Source organism: Urocampus carinirostris, chromosome 18, assembly GCF_059441175.1.
Source record: "Urocampus carinirostris isolate Australia breed hairy pipefish chromosome 18, RoL_Ucar_1.0, whole genome shotgun sequence".
In the NCBI taxonomy this organism is placed as follows: Eukaryota; Metazoa; Chordata; class Actinopteri; order Syngnathiformes; family Syngnathidae; genus Urocampus; species Urocampus carinirostris.
In genome coordinates this window covers 27,029,208-27,052,559 of record NC_142366.1, presented here as the reverse complement: position 1 = coordinate 27,052,559, position 23,352 = coordinate 27,029,208, and the positions used below count along the sequence as shown (strand labels likewise).

The 23,352-nt window shown below is 40.7% G+C and overlaps 1 protein-coding gene across 1 annotated transcript; it reads right to left on the bottom strand.

Moving 5' to 3' along the window:
- Positions 1-72: 72 nt before the first annotated feature.
- Positions 73-23,008, bottom strand: cngb3.2 (cyclic nucleotide gated channel subunit beta 3, tandem duplicate 2). Its single transcript, XM_088322872.1, has 16 exons — positions 22,935-23,008; positions 21,170-21,318; positions 18,828-19,139; positions 17,844-18,052; positions 17,718-17,768; positions 15,864-15,950; positions 15,730-15,794; positions 14,468-14,590; positions 14,199-14,340; positions 11,444-11,603; positions 8,632-8,729; positions 6,651-6,734; positions 5,237-5,355; positions 5,021-5,173; positions 1,033-1,177; positions 73-964 (listed from the first exon to the last, which is right to left on the bottom strand). The coding sequence occupies exons 1-16, from the start codon at positions 23,006-23,008 to the stop codon at positions 950-952; spliced, it is 1,986 nt and encodes a 661-aa protein (XP_088178998.1). The 3' UTR covers positions 73-949.
- Positions 23,009-23,352: the final 344 nt, after the last annotated feature.

Here is a 23,352-nt window from a genome sequence, read left to right as displayed (position 1 = left end):
TAGTAGTCTGTTTTTTTTTAATTGTAACAGTAATTTTGTTGTTGCTAGAAGTAAAGTAATTCAATCTAGTCAAGTCACATTTATTTGTATAGCCCTTAATCACAAGAGTGTCTCAAAGGACTGCACAGGATTACAATTACACCATCACCTGATCTTAAACCAACATGCGGGCAAGGAAAAACTCAAAACCTCAGCGTGAGGAAAAAAGAAACCTTGAGAATGGGCCTCACAAGTGGTAATCTCCCTTCCAGGGTGGAATAGTAATGTTATCGATAAACAACTACTCAAGATTTTTGGTATTGGAATCGGTGTCATTCTGAAAAAACATGGTGTTGAACATCCCAAATGCCTTTCATGATTCCCCATGCCAGTCAGAAATGTCACTTCCTAGAAAATCACAATGATCCAACCCTGGTGATCCCTCATTTAGATCTTTTCTATCACATTACTACAATCAGGTTTGAAATTTCCAGGATATGTATGTGTTCAAGCAGCAGTTGTAAAGAAAGTATACATTGATTTCAGTATAAAAGAAACAATGGAGGTGCGGCACAGTTCTAAGGTCTTGGGAACCTCCTGTGTGGGTTCAAATCCAGCTACCGGACTTCCTGTGCGGAGTTTGTATGTTCTCCCCGTGCTTGTGTGGGTTTCCTCCGGGCACTCCGGTTTCCTCCCACATTCCAAAGACATGCATTTCAGGTGAATTCGCCGGTCCAAATTGTCCCTAGGTGTGAATGAGTGAGCGAGTTGTCTGTCCCTGTGTGCCCTGCGATCGGCTGGCAACCAGTCCGGGGTGTCCCCTGCCCAGTGCCCGAAGATAGCTGGGATGGGCTCCAGCACCCCCGCTACCCTACTGAGGATAAGCGGTGCAGCTAATGAGATGAGATGAGAGACAATGGAAAAGAAAATATCCTAAATTGGGTTTGTAAAAGGATGGATAGAAGTGTCTTCATGTAGAAGCAGCCTAAAACAACCCAAAATATGAAACGAATCAATAGCATATCATGTCTCCCGTGGCTTGTGTTTCCTCACCTTAAGTCTGTCCATCATTTGTTTGCCTCCACCGAACGCTCGCAGCAATTTGGGCGTGGGCGGCTTGGGCCCAAAAAGCGCCAGACCTTTCTTCTTTTCCTCTTCTGCTTTGGCGGCTGCCGGACCTTTCGCCTTCATGAGTTTTCTACACATAAACACATTTGTTTGATTTTGGTTTTTCAATAGTTATGTTGGGAACATCCCACAAGATTCCACTGCACACAAAAAGGCGGGAAATTCATTAGAGAAATGAAGATAGAAGAAGGTCTGCATTTATATAGCGCTTTTCAAGTCAAGACTTCCCTAAGAGCTTTACAGTGTGCTTCACATTTTCCCAATGGCGGCCGTGCAGCCATGTAAGGCTGCTAACCTGCTTATTGAGGGCGTTAGGAGTTCAGTGTCTTACCCAAGGACACTTCGACATGTAACACGGAGGAGCCGGGATTCGAACTGCGATCTCTTGATCCCAAGACGAGCGCGCTTCCTCCTGAGCCACTGCCGCCCCTATTATTTTAGTTGTGGTCAGTTTATCAGTCAAAATAATGGTAAATGGTTTGCGTTTATATAGCGCTTATCAAGTCAATGAAGACCTCCCAAAGTGATTTACAATGCGCTTCACACTTACTTATTCACACACACACTCACACACCAATAACGACCATGCAACCATGCAAGGCGCCGACCTGCATATTGGGGGCATTAGGGAGTCTTGCCCAAGGACACTTCCACATATAACACATAGCAACCGGGAATTGAACCTGGGACTTCTTGATCCTAAGACGAGCGCTCTTCCTGAGTTAATGCCGCCCGATGAGTGATTTCAAAATACTTTAGAATTGTGCCTAATGATTGAATATTTAGTGAGTATTCTAACCAGATAATTTGATCACATAACTTTTATTTTCCATAGTACCAAAATCTGTGCCAACCGCTGCGGGCTCTCATTGGCTTCCTGTCCCTACTTAAACCCAGTCCTGTCAATCCCCTGCTGTCAGTCCGTCTGCGAACCTCTGTTTATACAAGGCAAGCCTTTTTCGACCCTGACTCCCGCCTGTCCCATTTTTGCTCCCATTTGTCTCCAGCTACGACCTGTTTTGATCACGCCCACGTCTGCTCTCCTGTCCCGGCTTATGGCCCATTTTTGATCCCAACTACATCTACTATCCCGTCCTGGCTTGCGACTCGTTTCCAACCCCGCTTTGCTCTCCCAGTCCCAGCTAACGACCAGTTTTTCCGTCCCTGACACCGCCGTCGCTCGTTACGGAAGATCCACTTCCTTGTTTGATCACAATCAGAGTACGAGAGCGACTTGGCTTCCCGCATCTAGCGAACACCGGATCGTGGGCGCAGCCCTTCCTCTTTCCTTCAATAAAACTTGTGGTAAACGTTACGCAATTGGGTCCTGTTTCCGTTCTGGTCTTGACAAAATCTAACACTACATCACTATTGGTACAGATGACATACTAAAAGGAATTCGATTTTTATTTCATTACCTCACTATTTTTACTCACGGTGCCAGAAATAAATGTTAGAAAATTGAGAAAATCGTCCCGAAAGATGTAAACAACCACAAAACGCACAACGAGGGAAACTACTCTTGCGTTTATGTGTTTCAAGACAACCTTTTTTTTTCTCTGGCTCTGTGAGTAAAAACACTGTGATAATAAGATAAAATCCAATGTCTTTCCCAAAGTCATATGGATCCCTAGTGGTCTTGTGGTTAGGTTACAGCGCTCTGACCTCCGCAACACTGGTTTGAATCCCGTTGCATACAATGTTTTGCAAATTTGATCAGCGATGTTCTTCAAATGATAACTCATTGCACAAACACGGTAGTAAACCGTAAAACCTTGTGTAATAACACACACGGATAAATACTTTATGCATTTCCAATTTTATTACATAGTATTTTGCGTGTAAGTTAGTGAGTTATAAGGCGCACTTTCAAATTCCTAGCCGAATGCGTTTTTAGGTGCGCATAACAGTCTGGAAAATACTGTACTAAAGCAGTCTCAAATATCAATGCACTGCTTCCTTTTGTTTCTCTTTTTTTGGTTTTTACTAATTTTCCAGTCAGCGTGCTGCTTACATTGTTCCAGATTTTAGCTAATACATGCTGCCAGAAAGCGTTTTGCAAAACAAGGACCCCAAAAGGGACCATTATTGTTTCTGTCCAGTAAGCCATGGCACTGTGCTGATAATCTGTGCCAGTGACTGCATGGGACTTCCCAAAGTTTTTCGGCCAGAAAAGGGAATGTTTTTCCTACTTGTGACCAATGTTCCCTGTAATTTTCCAGGGGTCTGAGCGTTCACACAAAGTCGGTAAGCAACGCTTGAAACAACAGTGAGCAACCCTAATCCCAAGTGTGGCAAGATACTTAATTTTCAAACATGTCCAAAATTTGACATCACGTTACATTTTGCTGAGTTTCCGGCAATGCAAAATTATTTTTCTCTTTTAAATGAATTGACTCATGTACTATTGCAAAGGTTGTACGGCCTACAAACGTCGTTTGTTCTTACAATTCTTTCACAAGATATCCATTTCTTTTTATTTCCTGATATATGTTGTCGCATAATATTAATATTTTGGGGGGCTTATTGAGTCGGTTGCAAGATACAGAACTGTACTTAGTCACATTTTTGAGTGGAAGTACAATGTTGGCAACAAGATTCACTTGATACAATTGGAAATTATTTGAATGCAACACATACTTTTTCTTCTTTTTTCCGTGTTTTTTTTCTAATTTTTTTAAATTGCTTTAAAAAAAGTCTCATTGTGTTTATTTTTTCCGAGCTGTTACTTTTTTCTTTTTGTTCTCCATTTACTTTTTTCCTACGTTTCTTTCTTTTCTTTTTTTCTGGCTTTTTTCTAAATTTTTCCTTCTTTTTTTCTCTTCCTTTTGTTTCTTTTTTTTCCAGCTTTTCACTACTTTTTCATTTTGGTATTTTTTTCTTTTTTGTTCTATTCCCCCCTACTTTCAAGTCATTTGGTCATATTGGAATTAAAGAAGCAAAAACAACCTGAAGAGCCGCTTAGGACCCGAGCCGAGCCGAAGAAGCCGGTTCTCGACAAACTCTACTAACTTTACTTTTCAACTTCGTTCGACATTGACTTCAAAATACCGCATTTAGGACACAAAGTCAGGAGAACCCCTGTATTTTTACCTTTATGCACTGTGACTTTGACTTAAGTCGCTTCTCAATTAGTAATTTTGAGCCCTCATTTTTTTTCTGCGCTAGCTAGATTTTCTTGTGCGCTGAGAATTTGCAAGCAGTGCGCAATTGCGCACGCGCGCAGTTTAGAGGGAACACCGCTTATGACTCTCCCCTGTTCTGTTTTTAGTTGGCTTTTCCTACCTTTTCCTTACCCATCTCTGCGGACCGGTTCTACGTTCTGATCAAGAAGTAACCCGAGACATCTGGATTTGTTTGTTGATCAGATTACGATTTGGTTTGATCCGAGGAATATTGATCTGGTGAAAATAACCGAGCTATTCGTATGTTGCCTAAACCTTTCCCTAACGCAAGTTTAAATAAACTGTTTTTTTTTTCCCTCTATACAGTATTTGTTTCCTCCCGATCTCTAAATTCTATTATTTAGTCCCAAGTGTTTTGTTCTGTTCAATTTTTCTAGATGTCCAAGTTTGTGTGTCTTGACTAAGATATCCAGAAACTTGCCCCGTAAAGGAAGTCACGATTAAATCATGCCCGGATCCGCACTTTAGACTCTGAGATGGATCACACGTTTTTTCCGCTGTTTTTCTGATAAAATATTGAAAAACTGCTAAGTTCGTCTCTACAAATTAGCTCGTCGATTGATTATTCCTGTGACTGGCTGGCAACCAGTTCAGGGTGTCCCCTGCCCAATGCCTGAAGATAGCTGGGATGGGCTCCAGCACTCCCGCGACCCTACTGAGGATAAGCGGTGCAGATAATGGATGGATTGATCACGCTACAGTTATCAGAAAACACGGCTTCCACTCACCTTCCCTTCCTTGCCAACACCTTCTGCGACTCCGGGTAATGGACGAGAATGTCAAACAAGTCTTTCTTCTCGAGGACAAAGAGGTTAGCGAAACCAAAGGCTTTGACATTTGCCGTCCTTCTGTTTCCTCCGTCTTTGGACGATTGCAGCAGACTGATAAGATAAACATGATTGATGCGACTCGGAGAAATGATAAAAAGCTGAAAAACGACCAACCTGATCTCTCCGAACACACATCCGGCCTTAAGTGTGACAAAGACGATGCTGTTGTCCGGACCTCCTACCACCTGCACGGCTCCGCTCTTGATGATATACATTTCTTTACCGATATCCCCCTATGGAGAATGCAGGTGGTTAGAAACTGTAATCATCTATAAAACAAGGCTCAGCAATATTTTTGGAAGTGTAAAGTAGGCTTGAACGTATTTGCTCAAGGTGTGTATTTCTAATCAGTTTGACGTTCCCTTTCAGTGTCTCTTAGTCTTCCTGTCTTTGTTTACATTTCCAGGGGGTGGTCTGTGGTCTTTGTTTGAAGGTGAAGACCACCCCCAGGGTCTCAACATACCAGTACTTTTACATGTCTACTTGTTTCAATAAAACACAAAGGCAGGCTGGGAAAAGCCAGAAGGAGTTTGAGAAGCTTCTCCAACTGCAGTTGTAAAAAAGTCCTTGCCTGAATTTCCTTCTACGGTTATCCAATATCTTTTTAGCTCTCCCACACTTCAGTGGTCTTTTTAGACCCAACAGAAGCTAAATCGACTTTTTTTATCATAAATGACAACATCCATATTTCGGTATGTGTCACCATTAGTGATAGCTGTTAGCATTTGGTCAGAACATTGAAATGTGGCGCACATTATACCTTCATAATCGAAAGAATTTTCCAGTTATATCCTATTCTTATCTAGTGAATCGTTTCATTGTAATCAGTACACTGTATGATTTTCCATAGACAGTTGGCCCCTCTACACACACGACACCTTCCCAAATCAAGCTTATATCTACAATTTCTCGTAATTCGAACACATTTTGCCTATGAGAAAAGAACAAAAAACTATTCATACATTACCGGCCTCCCCAAATCATCTAAACCAGGGGTCAGCAACCTTTTCGGTGTGAAGTGCCACTTTCAAATGTCCTTGTAAATCAGTGTGCCACATCAAGATTAATGACTTGTGTAGGCGGTGCCTTGGGAATTTTCTACTAACTTCTGTGTTACCTTCCTTAGGTATATGACAGATTGTCAGCCATTTTGAAACCGTTACAGCCTTGTTCTGTACTCATAGGCTCATAACATTGTTTCATTTATTTTATTATAATAGAAACCTCAAACTGCTCACGCCAGTGCTTGTTTTGACTTGTCTTGTGACGCGGATGTTGATACAACGAAGAAGAAGTCTGTTCTTCAATTTCTAAGTTAACAAGTTTTTACTATATTATTACTATGCTATAACCATGTTGTTAGAAGTAGGAATGAAGCTGGTTCAGTCAACCACTACATCGTATGCCTTGTATAAGAGTAGTGAGTGATTTACATATTTATATATTATAAACTTTTTTTCAAAGTGTTTTTCGGGAGCTACCTGGTGCTACGTTGGTGACCCCTGCTAAAAAGGAACCCTTAACGTACCTTCTTGACAACAAAATCTCCCGGCAGGTAGATGATAGACTTCAGTCTCAGTAACATGTCCACTAACATCTGTTGGTCACAACCCTGTGGGAATGAATGGATAATTCTGTTATACTATAAAATATCAGAACTGCTTTTATGTTGCTTTTAACATAAAAAAATAACCATCAAACACTTAAAATATAACAGTCATTAACTAAACCCCTTTGCAACAAAAGGGAGTAAACTCTAAAGTGAAAGGTCCTGAAGTGTTTGGTCTGAGTACTTCCAAGCTGTAGTTTTCGCACATGCTTAATGTGGCCCATCAGGCTTTTCAACCTGGGCAGCCGAGCAAAAATGGTAAAAATATGAAAAAAACTTGTTGTATTTTGGGTGCCTTTGTCTGTCGACTACAAAAATGCTACTACAGAAATACTCCCAAATTACGACAAAACCAAATATTTAACTTTGTGCTAAAAACATGGACATGATATATGCTTTTATACTAAAAAGAAAAAATAAATGCTACAGAAACACTAAAAAAATACCACTACAATAAAACTACAAAAATACTACAGGAATGCTCCATAGCTAAATATCTAAAAACTCCAACAGTAATACGACAGAAATACTACTACAGAAAAACTACAAAAATACTACAAAACAACATCAGACAAATGGCTTAAAACGGGGATCTTATTTATTATTTTACTTTAATTATGAAAAGGAAAAAGGGAAAACGTTTTACACAAATACTACAAAAAATACTACAATAGTAATACTATAATACCAAAATGCTACTACAGAAATACTCCCAAATTATTACAAAACTAAATATTTAACTTTGTGCTTAAAACATGGACCTGATATATGCTTTTATTCTAAAAAGAAAAAAATAAATGCTACAAAAATACTACCACAGAAATACTACAAAAGATACTTCTAAAGAGATCAACAAAACTACTACTACAGAAACACTAGAAAAATACCACTACAGTAAAACTACAAAAATACTACAGAAATGCTACATAACTAAATATCTAAATACTACAACAGTAATACTACAGAATTACTACTACGGAAATACTACAAAAATACACTACAGTAAAACAAGATAAATACTACAAAAACGCTACAAAACTTAACATCAAACAAAGAGCTTAAAACAGGGATCTTAATTCATCATTTTACTGTAATTATGAAAAGGAAAAAGGGAAAACATTCTACACAAATACTACAAAAATACTACAACATTAATACTATAATACAAAAATGCTATTACAGAAATACTCCCAAATTACTACAAAACTAAATATTTAACTTTTTGCCTAAAACATGGACCTGATAAATGCCACAGAAATGCTACAAAAATACTACCACAGAAATACTACCAAAAATATTTCTACAGAAATCAACAAAACTACTACTACAGAAACACTACAAAAATACTACAACAGAAATACTATAGTACAAAAACACTACTACAGAAATAGAACAGTGATTCAACAAAAATACTACTGCAGAAATACTATAAAAATGCTACAGAAAAACTACAAAAATACAACAACAGAAATACTACAAAAATACTACTACAGAACTACTACAAAGTTGAAACTCAAACTACAAAAATCTCTCCATATATCAAAGACATATCTCCCTAGTGGGAGGTGGCTAGAGTCAGGTACACACTAACATTCACCAAACATTCTTTGTGCATTGATTATTAAAAGAATACTACTAAAGTAATACTATAATACAAACATACAACAAAAAACTACAGAAATACTACTACTACAGTAATACTACAATACCAAATACTTTTACAGAAATATTACGAAATATTACCACAGTAAAACTATGAAAATACGACGGCAATACCTGTACTATTTGGGTTTATTTCTGAGCGTTTCAAAACGGATAGGTCTCCAGGCCTGGGCCCGCGGCCAGTTTTGCGGCCCCGCGATTCAAAAATATGGGCCACCCCTATTCTAGATGCACGTACCTTGAAAAGATCAATCTTCTGGAAAGTTGTCAAATTGATATCCACAGCGATGGCAGTTCGCATCACGAGAGGCATCTTGTCAAGAAGCTCGGACTCATCTAGAGGAATGTTCATGTGAAATAGATTTTCTTTAGAGTGCTTTCGGATTGGTAAAAGTGTTGGGACTAAGGCGTTACACATTCTTTAAAATCCAATTGTATTTAGAACATGGTTACTCATTAAAAACATATCCTAAATGACAACATCCATATTAGGTTAGGCGTCACCATTTGAGAATGATAGGTAACATGAGGGGAGGAGGGCGTGGTTTATGCAGAAACAACAAAATCAATGGGACAAACATGAGCAGAGTTTATGGTAAAAGTCTGCTGAAATTTCGCAGTACGTGTAGAAAACCAGAAAATATCTTGGGCAGCACCCAAAAATGGGGAAAGAAATATTCGAGGGGTTGAAAGCCCAGAGAACAAAATGGATGTGGAGTGTCTCTGGCAAATGTTAGTTTGTAAGCTCTCGAGATTTTTCTCATCATGTGAGTTTTTTTGGGATTGTTTTGATTTCAGTGAGGGCAGCACGGCGGCGCAGTGGTTAGCGCGTATGCGGCACAGTTCTGAGGTCATGAGATCGAACCTTCCTGTGTGGAGTTTGCATGTTCTCTCCTCTCACATTCCAAAAACATGCATGTCAGGTTAATTGGCCTAACCAAATTGCCTCTAGGTGTGAATGAGCGAGTGAGTTGTCTCTCTCTGTGTGCCCTGCAATTGGCTAGCAACCACTTCAGGGTGTCCCCTGCCCACTGCCCGAAGATGGCTGGGATGGCTCCAGCACCCCCCGTGACCCTACTGAGGATAAGAGGTGCAGATAATCGAGGGTTTCCGTTTTAGGGGACTGGCTTCATTGCGAGTATATGAGGTTATTTGTAACTCGATAGGTATTTTTAGAGTAACGCGCAGTTTTTGGGTTGTGGGGGGTTAACGGAATTGCTTTTTAAATGAAGTACCTATTAACTGTAACTACAGTAATTTCTGGACTATAGGGTGAACCTAAAACATAAAATTGGCCAGAAAATTGAAAATGCGCCTTGTAACCCGGTGCCCCTTATATACTGAAAAATTCAGTGGATAGGATTGGTGTACATACATTATTCACACATTAGCTCAGGAGGTAGAGCGCTCGTCTTGGGATCAATAAATCCCAGGTTCGATTCCCGGCTGCTATGTGTTATATGTCGAAGTGTCCTTGGGTAATACACTGAATCCCTGCCCCCAATAAGCAGGTAGGCGCCTTGCATGGCTGTAGCAACAATTGGTGTGCGTGTGTGTGTGTGAATGGGTAAGTGTGAAGCACATTGTAAAGTGCTCTGGGAGGTCTTCATTGACTTGAAAAGCGCTATAGAAATGCAGACCATTTACCATTTACATGTATGTTGCTATGCGAGGTCTTACAGTAAATGTGCAATGATTAATCAATTAAAAAAACAATAGACCACCAGTTGTACAGATGACATACGAAAAGGCAGTCGATCTTATCTCATTATTAGCCGTTTTGGACTTACGACGTTAGAACAAATGTCTAGAGAAGGGAGGCCTGAAATATATGAAAAAACACAGTTAAATCTGATTCATCATCAGAAACACCAAAGAATTGTTTCCCTCATCGTGCTTTATTCGGTCTATTGGTTAGATTGCGGCGCTCTCACCGCCGCAACCCAGGTTTAAATTCCAGCGCATTGTTTTACAAATCAGCAACATTTTTCAATCATCCATCAATCTATTTTCTGCTCCACTTATCTTCAAGTGGGGCCGTAGGGGGTGCTAAGGACCATCCCATCTGTCTTCGGGCAGGGGACACTCTGATGAACTGGTTGCCAGCCAGTCGTAGGGCACAGAGAGACATACAACCACCCACACGCTCATTTCACACTGGGAAATCAATCTGACATGCACGTCTTTTGAATGTGGGAAACTCGAGTGCCCGGAGGAAACCCACGCAGGGGTAAAACATGCAAACTCAGCACAGGGAGGCTGTGGTAGCTGGAATTGAAACCTGGACCTCTGCACAGTGGGGCTGCACGCTAAATACCGCGCCTCCTGATCAATAATTTTGGACACATGGAGAGGATGCATGAGGAGTGAATGTTGAAGAGGATCTACAGAGCAGAAGTCAATGGAAGGAGACCAAGAGGAAGGCCGCCATTGACGTGGATGGATGGTGTTATGAGTGCACTGCAGGAAAGAGGTCTAAATATAATGGAAGCTAGAGCTCTTGTTGGTGATAGGAAGGAGTGAGGAGGTGTTGTAAAAGGATAGTGGGATGTTTGGACCAATGTTCCCTGTAATTTTCCAGGGGTCTGAGCATTCACACAAAGTCGGTGAGCAACGCCTGAAACAACAGTGAGCAACAGCAATCCCAAGTGTGGCAACTAATTCATTATCAAAGATGTCCAAAACTTGACATCAAGTTAGAGAGTCAAAGAGAAATAGAGAAAAGAGAAAAAGAGAGAGTGAACAGGAGAAAGAAAAAGAGGGAGAAATAAATCAAAAAGAAATGAGTCCGAGAGAAATGGAGAAATACCACCACAATTGTTTTGCAAGTGTTAACTGGCTTTGGTGACATCCGGTGGAAATATTTAGAACTACAGCTCATTTTCCTCTTGCGCTTCTCTCAATTTTGTCTTGTTGTCTTTGACACCTGTCCCTTAAGGGTATAATATACTCAACGGGGTGCACGTTGTATCCGGTGCACCTTATAGTGTGGAAAATAGGTTAATTACTGTAACGCACCCAACACTGGTAAAGATAAAAAACAGTCTTACCCAGCATTCCCTGAGCGTCCCATGTGTACGTATACCAAGTGCGTACTCGGTTCTGGACAAAGGATGGGATGTGGTTGGTGACCATGTAGGCCACTGTGCTGTCCATGGACGAGCGGAAGTAAGTTTGTCCCGCCGTGGCTGCGCCGATAACGTCTCTCATCTACAAAAACATAATTTGTGAGGCAAAAAAACCCAACAGCATTTCTTCAGATGTGATTTTGACAGGAAAGGAGAACTGTTGGGACTAACCGTAAATGACTAAATGGATTAATAACCTGCTTTGTCACTACTCTAATTGAGGTTACGGCGTTGGTTTCTACCAGGTGTCAACGCAACAGGAGAATCTGCGCTTCTATGTTACCTGCCCGATCAAACTGGAGAACACAAAGACACCAGTGAAAAAGTTGGTCATCTGAAACGCTATCTCAAAGACGGTGTGGGGTTCGTTAAGACCCCCGATGTTGATCAGGCTGCGGACGGCAAAGTAGTAACAACGCAGGTACCTGCAGACAGGGTAAGGTGTTCGTTTTGTCATTCCATTCATCACAAACGTATTCATTAGCGGGACGGAGACCCCTCGCTAGTTCGCGCTGTAGTTATTGCTGCTTCGCTCCTTTGCAGGGGAGAAAAATATCCCATTAAAAAAAAGAAAAAAAATCAAAATGTCAAAAAATAAACTGCTTCCCGCACCTCGTAGGAACTCTACGGAAAGCAAAGAGTCTTGGTGATTGATCAGCACCACTTGACTTGAGATCTCCGATGCCGATTGGACAATTCATACCATAGCATCTTTCATAATGTACTGTGACCAGACACCTGCTCTGCCTTCCTCTACATCTCACTGACAAGTCTGGCTGCCTAATCCATGTATATGTCTTTCTATCTATCTACCCTGGTCATATCCTTCTAGAGGGGTGACCGACAGCAAGGCAAACACATACGCAAAAACAAACAAAAGAAAAAGGAAGGAAAAAAAATGTCTGTCTGTCTGTCTGTCTTTATCTCCCCCCTTTTAAAAAATATCATATTTTTATCTTTAAAAGTATACTGTTAGACGCTCAGACGTTTCAAAGTCTTGCAGGCCACATTGGATTATGTGGCAGGCCACATCTGGCCCATGGGCCATCAGTTTGGCACAGGTGTCCTATAAATCAGGTTTGATGAACAAACGCTTTTGATTCAACACAAAGATGATCAGCTTTTCTGTCATTTCCCCTCCAAAATACCACGTGATTCGTTACTCTTACTAGGTCTCAGGTATGAATAAGGAGTAGGTGTTTTCAAGCGGAAGTCCACTCTATCACACTAGTTACTGAAACTCCCAAGATGGCACACAATGGCAAGGAACTCTCTGGTGACCTTAAAAAATGAATCGTGACGATACATAAAGATGATTGCCAGCACCCTGAAATTGAGCTGCAACACAGTGGCAAAGATCCTCCAGTGCTTTAAAAAAAAAAACGTCCAAAGAAGCGGAATAAATTTGCACAGCATCAGAACCATTTTCTATCTAAGAAAGATAGGGGCAAGAGTGCTGTCAGCATTGCTGCAGAGATTGAAGAGGGAAGTCAGCTTGTGAGTACTCAGACCATACACTTCAAGAACTTTCACTTTAGAGTGTACTCCCTTTTGTTGCAAAGGGGTTTAGTTATTGACTGCTATAGTTTAAGAGTTTTTTTATTTTAATTTTAAATTGCCTCTCACGATGACATGTATGCTTTGGATTTTATCAAATAAATGTCCCCGCAAAATGTGACTTGTACTACGGGGTGCTATGTTTTTTCCTTCTTAATAATGCATTTTTTGGCTGGTGCAAAAAACTGTATAGTAGGGAGTGACTTATAGTCTGGAAAATACGGTACCTTTTAACCAACCCTTTTTTATAATCCATTTAGAGACAATTTAGATCACAGGGGTCAAACAGGCGGTCCGTGGGCCAGATCAGGCCCGCTAAGGGATCGAATCCGGCCCGCGAGACAACACTCAGAGAAGCGCAAGAGAAAAACAAGCTACAGGTTGAAATATGTCACTGTAGTTGTATTCATTTCTCTCTCTCTTTCTTTTCCACCCCTTTTCTCCCACTCTGTCTCTGTCTCTTTCACTCTGTGTGTCTCTCTTTTATTCTTTGTTTGTTGCTCTCTCTCTCTCTCTTTTTCACTCTGTGTGTCTCTCTCTCTCCCTCTCTCACTCTGTGTGTCTCTCTTTTATTCTTTGTTTGTTGCTCTCTCTCTCTCTCTCTCTCACTCTGTGTCTTTCTCTCTTTCTTTTAACCTCTTTTGCTCTAACTTCCTTTTTTTTCCTTTTCTCTCTTTTCTCTTTCTCTCACGACTTTTCATCTTTTGTTTCTCACACTCTCTACCTCTATCTCTTTTTCTTTCTTTGTCCCACCCTCTCTCCTTTTCCCTCCCTCTTTCTCTTATTTCTTTATCTCTCTTTTTCTTCCTCTTTAATCTACTAGTCCGGCCCCCGACAGAATGTTTGTTCTATCGTGTGGCCCCCCCGAGGTAAAATGAGTTTGACACCCCTGATTTAGATGATGAAGAAGGAAAAATAATTTCATGCTAAGTTTTTGAGTATTGACAAATATGAAAATATGTAAATGAAGTAATGGCTATATCATGGAACAGCATCCTGTCTAGTGATTCCAGGTGTTCAAGTTTGATTGGAAATGTTTTGTGATGCAGGTCGTGGAGGTTCTCCAATGCGTCTTTTAGCATCAAGACAAAGAAAGAAAAAAATCCAGTGAATGGTCTACCTGGCCAAGAACGATGGACATAAACAACTCTCCAAAAAGGTAATTTGCCATCTGAAAGATCATCCCGAACATGGAGTCAGGCAATGGCAACTCGGCGATCATCATCAAGGATTTCTCGGCGTAGAAGAAGCAGGATAGGTAACTGCAGCCGCGGCAGTAAACATAGGACATACATTTTACATTTGCTGCCTTTTCGGGACGCTCCAATCCTCCAAATCGTTTTTCGGCCTTGATACAGAATAGACGCGAGTGCCAACAGGGATACTTACGCGCTTCCCAATCCGGAGTAGACCCACTTGGTTTTCCCGATGCCCTGGTAGTCTGAAGCCACGTAGTACAAGCAGGCGTTGATGTGGAGCATGAAGAGGAGGTAGCCGATGGTGCGGATAACTCTAGCAGCACACCACAACGCAGGTATTACTAGACTTTCATCCACTAGACCAGGAGTGGGCAAACTTTTCAGTCACGAAACACGTTGGATTAAAAAAAATTGGCAACACAGCGATTGATTTATTTTTTCAATCTGGTGAGCCATAACGTGTGGTGAGGCACAGTCAGACGTACAAATAAATGAACTAATACAAAAATAGGAACTGGACCCATGTAGCTGCAAGCTATCATTCCCGGTTGCCTATTCTCTCAGGAGCCGTCCTCTTATGGTTCAGATCCTACCTCTCAGATAGGACGCACTGTGTTAAATATGGCGAAATGACATCTGAGCCTTTTAGCGTTACCTGTGGTGTTCCGCAGGGTTCAGTACTTGGCCCCTTTCTTTTCAGCATTTACATGCTTCCATTAGGTGATATTATTCACAAGTATAATATCAGTTTTCATTGCTATGCAGATGACACTCAACTATATCTTCCGATGGAGGAATCTGCCACACTAAAATGTGGAAATTTGGAGGCCGCTCCTGTATTCGGATCACAATCCGATCGCGAGAGTGACTTGCTTCCCACATCCAGCGAGCATTGTCGTGGAATAGTGAAGTCAGAGCTTATCGACAGAATGAGGACAGACTTGTTTAGACAGGAAATTCCAGGTTTGTTTCTCCCAAGTTTAAAGAAACAAGTGTCAGCGAAGCAATAACACTCGGCTTGATTTAGAAAAACACATGTCATCGAGAGAATAACATTACAGCCCGCACTTTGAGAAAAACAAGCACGTCATCGGGAAAGGACGCACTAAGCAACACGTGATATTTCTGACGTGATGTTTCTGTTCCGGACGGTATAAAAAAGCTGATCGTCTCTTAGGCGAAGGAGAACGCTGTTTGAACGCTGATGAATGTTAATAAACGACGTCTCCCTCTCCGTCAACTCTCTGCCCTTTTGTGTATGTTTTTGGGGCGAGGCCCATATACGTCCTGCTCCGAAAGCATTGGATCGCGGGTGCTGCCCTTCCCCTTTCCTCATTTGTTGTACTATATTTTCACCGTTTTTATTTGGTAGGCCGGATTAATAAGTATGACAGGCCCGTGGGCCGAACTTTGCTCACCCTTGCAATGAACCCTCTTTTAAATTAAACTTACCTCCAGATGTATGCCTTTGCCATGATACTTTCCAAACGGTCGCTGAACTCGAAAAATGTATCCACCTTTGGGACAAAGTCAATGGCAGCAGTTAGACAAAACAAAAATCCCCCAAATCCCAAAACTTATCTTACCTTAAGCAAGCGGTTAGCTCTGAAAATGGATTTGAACCCAAACTGGAGGTAGAGCAAGTCGAATGGGATGACTGACAAAATGTCGGCCTGTTGAGATTGTTGAAAAGACAAGATCAAACCGGCTTTATATGGTTAAGGGGACGACCACTAGATATCGCCGTATTGTGTCAAGCTTCCGAATAAGAGTGCTAAAAAACACAAGAAAGAACACAGACTACAGTGACTCAAAGTGACTAAATCGCACCATTTTATCCATATTTTTACCAGGCTTTCGTAATGTTTATTCTGTGTTTTACATTGGACACCTTCAAAGGAGATTGCAAAAGATCCCAGTTTGTTAATTTGACAATTATACCTTACTCTTGTTTGTTATTTTGACTATTATGCACTGTTGTCACGATCAACCAATAGTGTCGCTGAGAGTTTATACCCAAACTCTTTAGGGTGGATCTGCTTCGGTGGAATTTGGGAGATGTAATAGAAAGGGCTCAAGTGAGCACACTTTAGAATAGGTTGGAATTTTTTATCTCCTGGTTAGGTCCTCACCTGTTCTTGCAAGTTCGAAATCCATTGATGTCTCCTCTCCTTATCTCGAGTGTCTACTAAACTAAACTCATCACACCAGGTTTTTGTTTTTTTTCAGATACACGTAGAAGTAAGATAACAGGCAATTATGTCAGCCCCGTTTGGGGGAGGCTAGCCATCCATCCATCAATTATCTGCACCGCTTATGCTCAGTAGGGCCGCGGGGGTGCTGGAGCCCATCCCATCTATCTTCGGGCAGTGGGCAGGGGACACTCTGAACTGGTTGCCAGCCAGTTGCAGGGCACACAGAGACAGACAACTCACTCACTCATTCCCACCTGGGGACAATTTACACCGGCCAATTCAACTGAAATGCAAGTTTTTGGAATGTGGGAGGAAACCGGAGTGCCCGGAGGAAACCCACGCAAGCACGGGGAGAACATACAAACTCCACACAGGAGGTTCGATCTCATGACCCAGAACTGTGCCGCACACACGTTAACCACTGCGCTGCCGTGCTGCCCTGGGGGGGGGGGGGGAGCAAATGTTACGTCAAATGAACGCAAATTTCTCCACCGACGAGTATAAAGGGCATTATGTTTAACTTAAAAAAATCTCAAAGTTCGGATGCGCGTTATACAAAGGGTTTTATACTAGCGTATTTGAGCAATGATTGAAAAAAAATTAGGAGTGCGCATTGTACAAGAATGACTATGATAATTCATGTAATTTAACTTGAATTTTAAATCCATATTGTTTTTTTTTATACAAATTAAATGTGAGGTGCGTAGTTTGAGGTGTCTTAAAAAGTTGAAAGTTTAATATTATTGTCAACAATGCCCATTTGAGTTCAAAGACCAACCATGCTTTATTTTCCATTTCGCCTATTTGCTTTTACCAGGCCTGTTTATTAGTTACTCCAGTTTTCGTTCCCATCTAGTTGGTTCCTATTTATTTTGCCCTGTTTAATATCGGTATCCAGTTTTGTTCCCGTCTAGTTTGTCCCGTTTAACTTCGATATCCTGTTTTGATATCAATCCTGTCAGTCCTGTTGTTTGATATCGGTTTCCAGTTTTGTTCCCGTCTAGTTTGTCCTGTTTATTTTCGATATCCTGATTCATTATGTATCCTGTCTGTCCGGTATCGACCCCATCTGTCCGATATCAACTCGGGCAATTGGAATCGATCTCGTCGGTCTCTGGCTTCCTGTCTTTCCACGCCAGACCGCTACCTAACGTGCATGACTCCCCATTTCCCGTAAAATAAAAGGGTTGGGTGAGAGCATCACACGTTTGGGTCCTGATCCCATTATGGTTCATGACACCGTACCTTAAATCTCTCAGTTTCTCTGTAATTCTTCTTCGCCAAAACTTTGTCTTTCTGAAAAAAAAAATGAGATTTTAATTTAATCAGGATTTAAGACCAAACAAGAAAACATTACTTTTGGAGTCTTACGATGATGTCGCCGCCTCTGACGAACTGCTTCCGGGACTGGAAGATGATGCTGTCCATCAGGTAGATGGCGTCGGCCAGTAGGTCGGCGGCAAACCAGTAAGGGATGGACCAGTCGGTGTGGTACGGGAAACAAAGGCGGGCCGTCATCAACCAGGTGTTGTAGTTGAAGGCCACCGTTACTAAACTCAACCAGGCGATGTACATACGATCTAGCGCGATGGGAAAATGGTAAATGGTCTGCATTTCTATAGAACTTTTCAAGTCACGAAAGACCTCCCAGAGCACTTTACAATGTGCTTCACACTTACCCATTCACACACACACTCACACACCAATAGGGAGTCGAATTTGAATAGTGTTTGAGCGACATCACGCGAGAACCCATACGTAGACAGTAGGCCACCATACTGGATGGGTCTGACAGACGCCGTTTGAGGTTATCATGGGTTTGGACCAGGCAAGTCAAACATAAATTGTTTAAATAATAAAATTCTGTTCATGTCGAAAAACAAAAATTAATGGACATGTTATTTCTATCAAAAGTTATTATTCCTTAAATAGACGCAAACCAAATGCCCTTTCCACCTAATATAGGGCAGTGTTGAGTTTGAAGAACCGTGGTGAGTTGGTTCAGGTTTAAACCTCAACTGTTAAAATAAACCAGTTAACACATTAGAAGAAAAAAAATAAAAATAAAAATAAAAATCGCACATATTTTGCGAATAAATATTTAGTTAAGATCCCTTCGCACTATATTCAGTGCTTGGGTGTATAATTTCTCTGACTTCTGAGCATGCTCCAATTTTAAGGGATTACACAAGACACAGGAAGTGTCTTCGGAATCAAATTTCAGTTTAGTAAATGTTAAAACCTTACAGTACCCATCGAGCATGGCCGCCACCACTTAGGTTCCCCGGATACAGATTACGTGATTAGGAACTATCTATAGGGACAAAGAGTATTTGTTTTGATATCAAACTTCACCTGTAAAAGGATCGATACTGCTCCCGATCACAGAGTCCATAGCGTCCTCGAAGGGTTTGAGAAAAACATCCACTGAAGTCCACATTTTGTCCTTCAAGACGGTCTTCGGGTCTCGTTGATCTCTCAAAGCCTGAGCCTCCAATTGCTTTTTCTCCTCTTCCTCCTTCTTCTTCAGCTCGTTCTCTTTCTTTTTCTTCTCCTGCTCTTCCTTCTTCTTCTTCTCGGCCTCCTCCTTTTGGATGCGCTCCTCCTCGGCTTGTTTATTCCTTTCCTCCACCAATTTAGCGTATTGGTCTTTGTGTAGCAGTGGAGCTAAGTTTAGAGAAAGTAATTAGAGCAAGGTTGTCTAAAATACGGCCCACAGGAATAATGATGAAGGGGGCAACATGGAAAGAATGTCAAAAAAATTGCTTCAGTTTTAAATATGTCCACTAGGTGTCGCAGAAGTGGTCACACTCACAAATCCCAGGATTTCTGATATGTTAGACTACTATTTGTCATTCTGAGTACTTTTTTATTGTACTTTGAACTTAATTATACTTTTCAGCAATTTTCAATACTTTAAGAACTTATTCATACTTTTTAGTAGATTTTTCACTCTTTAATGATTCAGTTTTTCATGACTGTTCAGTCCTTTTTTCATTCTTTCTACTACTATTCTATACTTTTTAAAAGTATTTAGGACTTATTCATACTTTTCTTTTAACACTTTTCAGTACTTTTTCATACATTTTACAACTTGTCAGTACTTTTTCATTATATTTAGTACTTTCACATACATTTAAATACTTAAAGAACGTTTTTATACTTTTTAGTACATTTTTCACTTTTATAAATTTTAAGTTTTTAGTTCTCTTCAGTACTTTTTCATACGTTCTACTGCTTTTTAGTAGTATTTCATAATATTTAATACTGTTTTATACATTTAGTTTTTTTCACTTTTGAGTACTTTGACATTTAATACTTCAGAACTTTTTCAAACTTTCAGTATATTTGTAAAGAGGGCACAGCAGCGCCTGTACTTCCTGCGGAGGATGAGGAGAGCCCACCTGCCCCCACCCTCCCTCATCACATTCTACAGGGGCACCATAGAGAGTATCCTGACCAGCTGTATCTCTGTGTGGTGTGGAGGCTGCAGCGCTACCGACTGGGGTAGTGTGAGGAGGGTAACGAGGACAGCAGAGAAAATAATTGGGACTACACTTCCCTCCATTCAGGACATTGGCCAGAAGCGCTGCCTATCCCATGCTAAGAACATTACCGGGGACCCCTCTCACCCCCATCATGGACTGTTCACACTGCTAGCCTCTGGGAAGAGGTTCTGCAGTGTGCGGTGCAGGACCACCAGGCTCCGCAATAGTCTAGTCCCACTGGCCATTAGACTGTTAAATGGTCAATCTAACATATAGTTAACTTAAATCTAAGCGGCTGCTAATCTGACTTTTTGCACTACTGGCAGTTTTTTATAGCTTGCCACTCATTGCACATTGCTCTCTGCACTATGGTAATTACAGCGTTATTGTTACAGTGTTAATGTTACTGTGTACCTGACTTGTTAACCTGACTGCCCATTTTGCACATCTGGTTAGCTACTCTTCTTGCACTATCGGCACTATGGTAAAATACTATACGTAGCCAATTACAATACGACTTTATTTATATCTGTACATTCAAGGAAACTGTGGGGGTCAGATGCATCGACATTTCGTTCTGTATACACGTGTACTAGAATGACAATAAAGTAGATCTGAATCTGAATCTGAAACTTTTTACATTTTACTTTCTACTACTTTTCAGTTATTGGTTGGATCCCCTAACCACTATGGTTGTAGGGGCACTTTTTATGTGGTGTGTCTTGGGCAAGTACAGCCTGATAGCACCCATCCACTTTTTTATTTGTTTTAAATCTTGTAGAACTTTTTCATATGCTTAGTAAATTTTTATATTTCAGTTTTTTCGTTTTTTTTTCCAGTATTTTCATACATTATACTACTTTTTCAGGAACACATACTTTAACACATGTTAATACTTTCAAGAACCTATTCATATTTTCAGTTCATTTTTCACCTTTTTACATTTCAGTTTGGAGTAAGTTTCAGTACTTTTTCGTACTTTTCAACACTTCTCAGTTCTTTTTACTACTTTTCACAAGTTTATTTAAACCTTTTCTATGCTTTTTGTACGTTTTACAAAGGTTCAATACTTTTCAGTACTTTTTATATATTTCTTTTAATTCTTTTTCAGTCGATTGTAATGGATTTTAACCGATTAAACAGAAGATGTCAGTAAAAATTGGATGTCACTTGTGTGCAAATTACTTTACACACTGTTATTTTACTTACTGACAGGGGGGCTGATCTCCGGCGACGAAGCATATTGATCGGCGACTTTCTCCTTGTAGATATTTAATCTTTCCTTCATGCGCTTGGCGATGGAGCGAAGCTGCTCGTCTGAATAACGGTTGATGACGATAGGTGGAGGTTCTTCGTTTCTGAGGTCATCAAATACACATATTATTTTTCAGGTTCAAATATTGACTCATTCACTGGCACTTGGCTTGAAAATGGAAGTGTGTTTGACGTGCATTGCCGTCAATGGCACTGACCGTAAGGACAACAAAGGTTTTTTTCATTGGTAGAGGTAAAAAAAAGACAAATCTAAGAGCTAATTTATGCTACCAGCGTACCACTAAATGGAGTACCGTATATTGTTTAAAGTGACCAAAACACAAGGTTTCAAATGCTTTTACAAATAAAAAAAAAGAACAATGTTATGTTAATGTTATTGAACATTGCATTGAAAGTTTTAACTTTGTTGTCTTAAACTTTTCCATCATGAAACAAAGTAGAAAAGCATGACATTGTGAAAGTTAAAAGCGAGAAAAAAAGAAGATAAGTAAATGCAATGAATATAATGAAAAAAATATACAAAATGCTGCAGCGAGGCTTTTGACTAAGACAAGAAAGTTTGATCACACGACCCTGATTTTAGTTAATCTGCATCTGCTCCCTGTTAGCTTAAGATGTGATTTTAAGGTTCATCTGGTATTATACCAAATCATGCATGGACTTGCTCCCTTATATCTTTCTAATTAATTTCCTCCTCTGTTCCAGCCCGGAGCCTTCGTTTTGAAAATGCTAGTCTACTAGTGATCCCAAAAGCCAAGAAGAAATCCATGTTTGAGAGCATTCATTTGGCCCCCAGTGCTGTGGAATGCTCTTCCCTCTGAGATTCGATCTGCAACCTCAGTGTTCAAAACTAGGCTTAAAACACACTTCTTTTCTATAGCTTAAGAATGACCTATATTTCATGTTGACAATATCTGTGCATTGTTATTGCAACATCCATTACAGCCTTGTCATCCTGAAAGGGGGATGACCTAATGTGCGGTCCCTTCTCAAGGTTTCATCATTGACCTCATGTTGAGGTTTTGAGTTTTTCCTTGCCCTCGTGTAGGTTTTAGATCAGGGGATGGTGTCATAATAGTCTGTAGTTTGCGGAGTCTGTAGTTTTTTAGACTAGAGGACTATTTATCATTGCATTCAATGTACTTAATTTACAAGTTAAGACAGTGAAATGTTTTTTCCCAAGCTCCATATATTGCTTTTTTTGGTTTGCCGATCGAATGATGAATACGATGCAAGTTCATTTATTTGTAAGTCACCAGACACAAACTTTACTGCACGTCACTCTTAGTATTACTCTACCGTGGCAACAACACAAATGTCAACCGATCCATATCATCTCGTTAAAATGTAGCAACGGGCCCTCTCCAGTTTAAAAGTGTTTAAAAGTGCAAGGATCAGCTTTGTCCATCTTTACCTGTCACTTGCTGGTTTACGTTGCCGGCCTGGCGAGCTTCTTAAATCGCAAAAGCCGAAAAGCTTTAAATCTACTTTGGCTTGATCCCCTCATTAATATGCGGCCTGCTGCGGGGCCATCGAGATCTCTCACACTCGCCTCACTGTCATCTTGCCCGGGAATCTGATTAATTAACTGCACTCTTCAGTGATTAATTTGATACTGTTTTCTTTTCGCCAGTGATACAACAGTACTTTACAACTGGTTAAAACGGTAAAACTAAAAAAAAAAGTATGTATTTCTTACCCATTTGGTCCATCCGGGTTGGCTGGAGCTGCACCCGGTGCTGGAACAGAAAGAAGCAGGGTATCATTATTCATTTTTTTCACCTAGGTATTACCCAATTGGCTAAAAGTTTGACCGATTGATAATTACGAAGTTCAACGCCAATTTTTTCAGACCGATACAAATACCGATACCAGAAATCTTGATTGGTCACCAATTTCAATCCCAAACATCTTGAGTCGTCATCTAGCACATTTTCTTTCCTTGTCGCAAAAAATGGTACAGATACCATCCATCCATCATCTGCACCTCTTATCCTCAGAAAGGTCGCGGGAGTCCTGGAGCCCATCTTCGGGCAGTGGGCAGGGGATACCCTGAACTGGTTGCCAGCCAATCGCAGGGCACAGAGACAGACAACTCACTTGCTCATTCACCCCTA

Excerpts from the sequence above, each read along its gene's own strand:
- cngb3.2 (XM_088322872.1), bottom strand. The coding sequence starts at position 23,008 with ATGAATAATGATACCCTGCTTCTTTCTGTTCCAGCACCGGGTGCAGCT. Across the intron at positions 18,053-18,827 it reads CAGTATCGATCCTTTTACAG|ATCGTATGTACATCGCCTGG; the intron begins GTGAAGTTTGAT and ends CCATCGCGCTAG. Across the intron at positions 17,769-17,843 it reads TCAGAGGCGGCGACATCATC|AAAGACAAAGTTTTGGCGAA; the intron begins GTAAGACTCCAA and ends TTTTTTTTTCAG.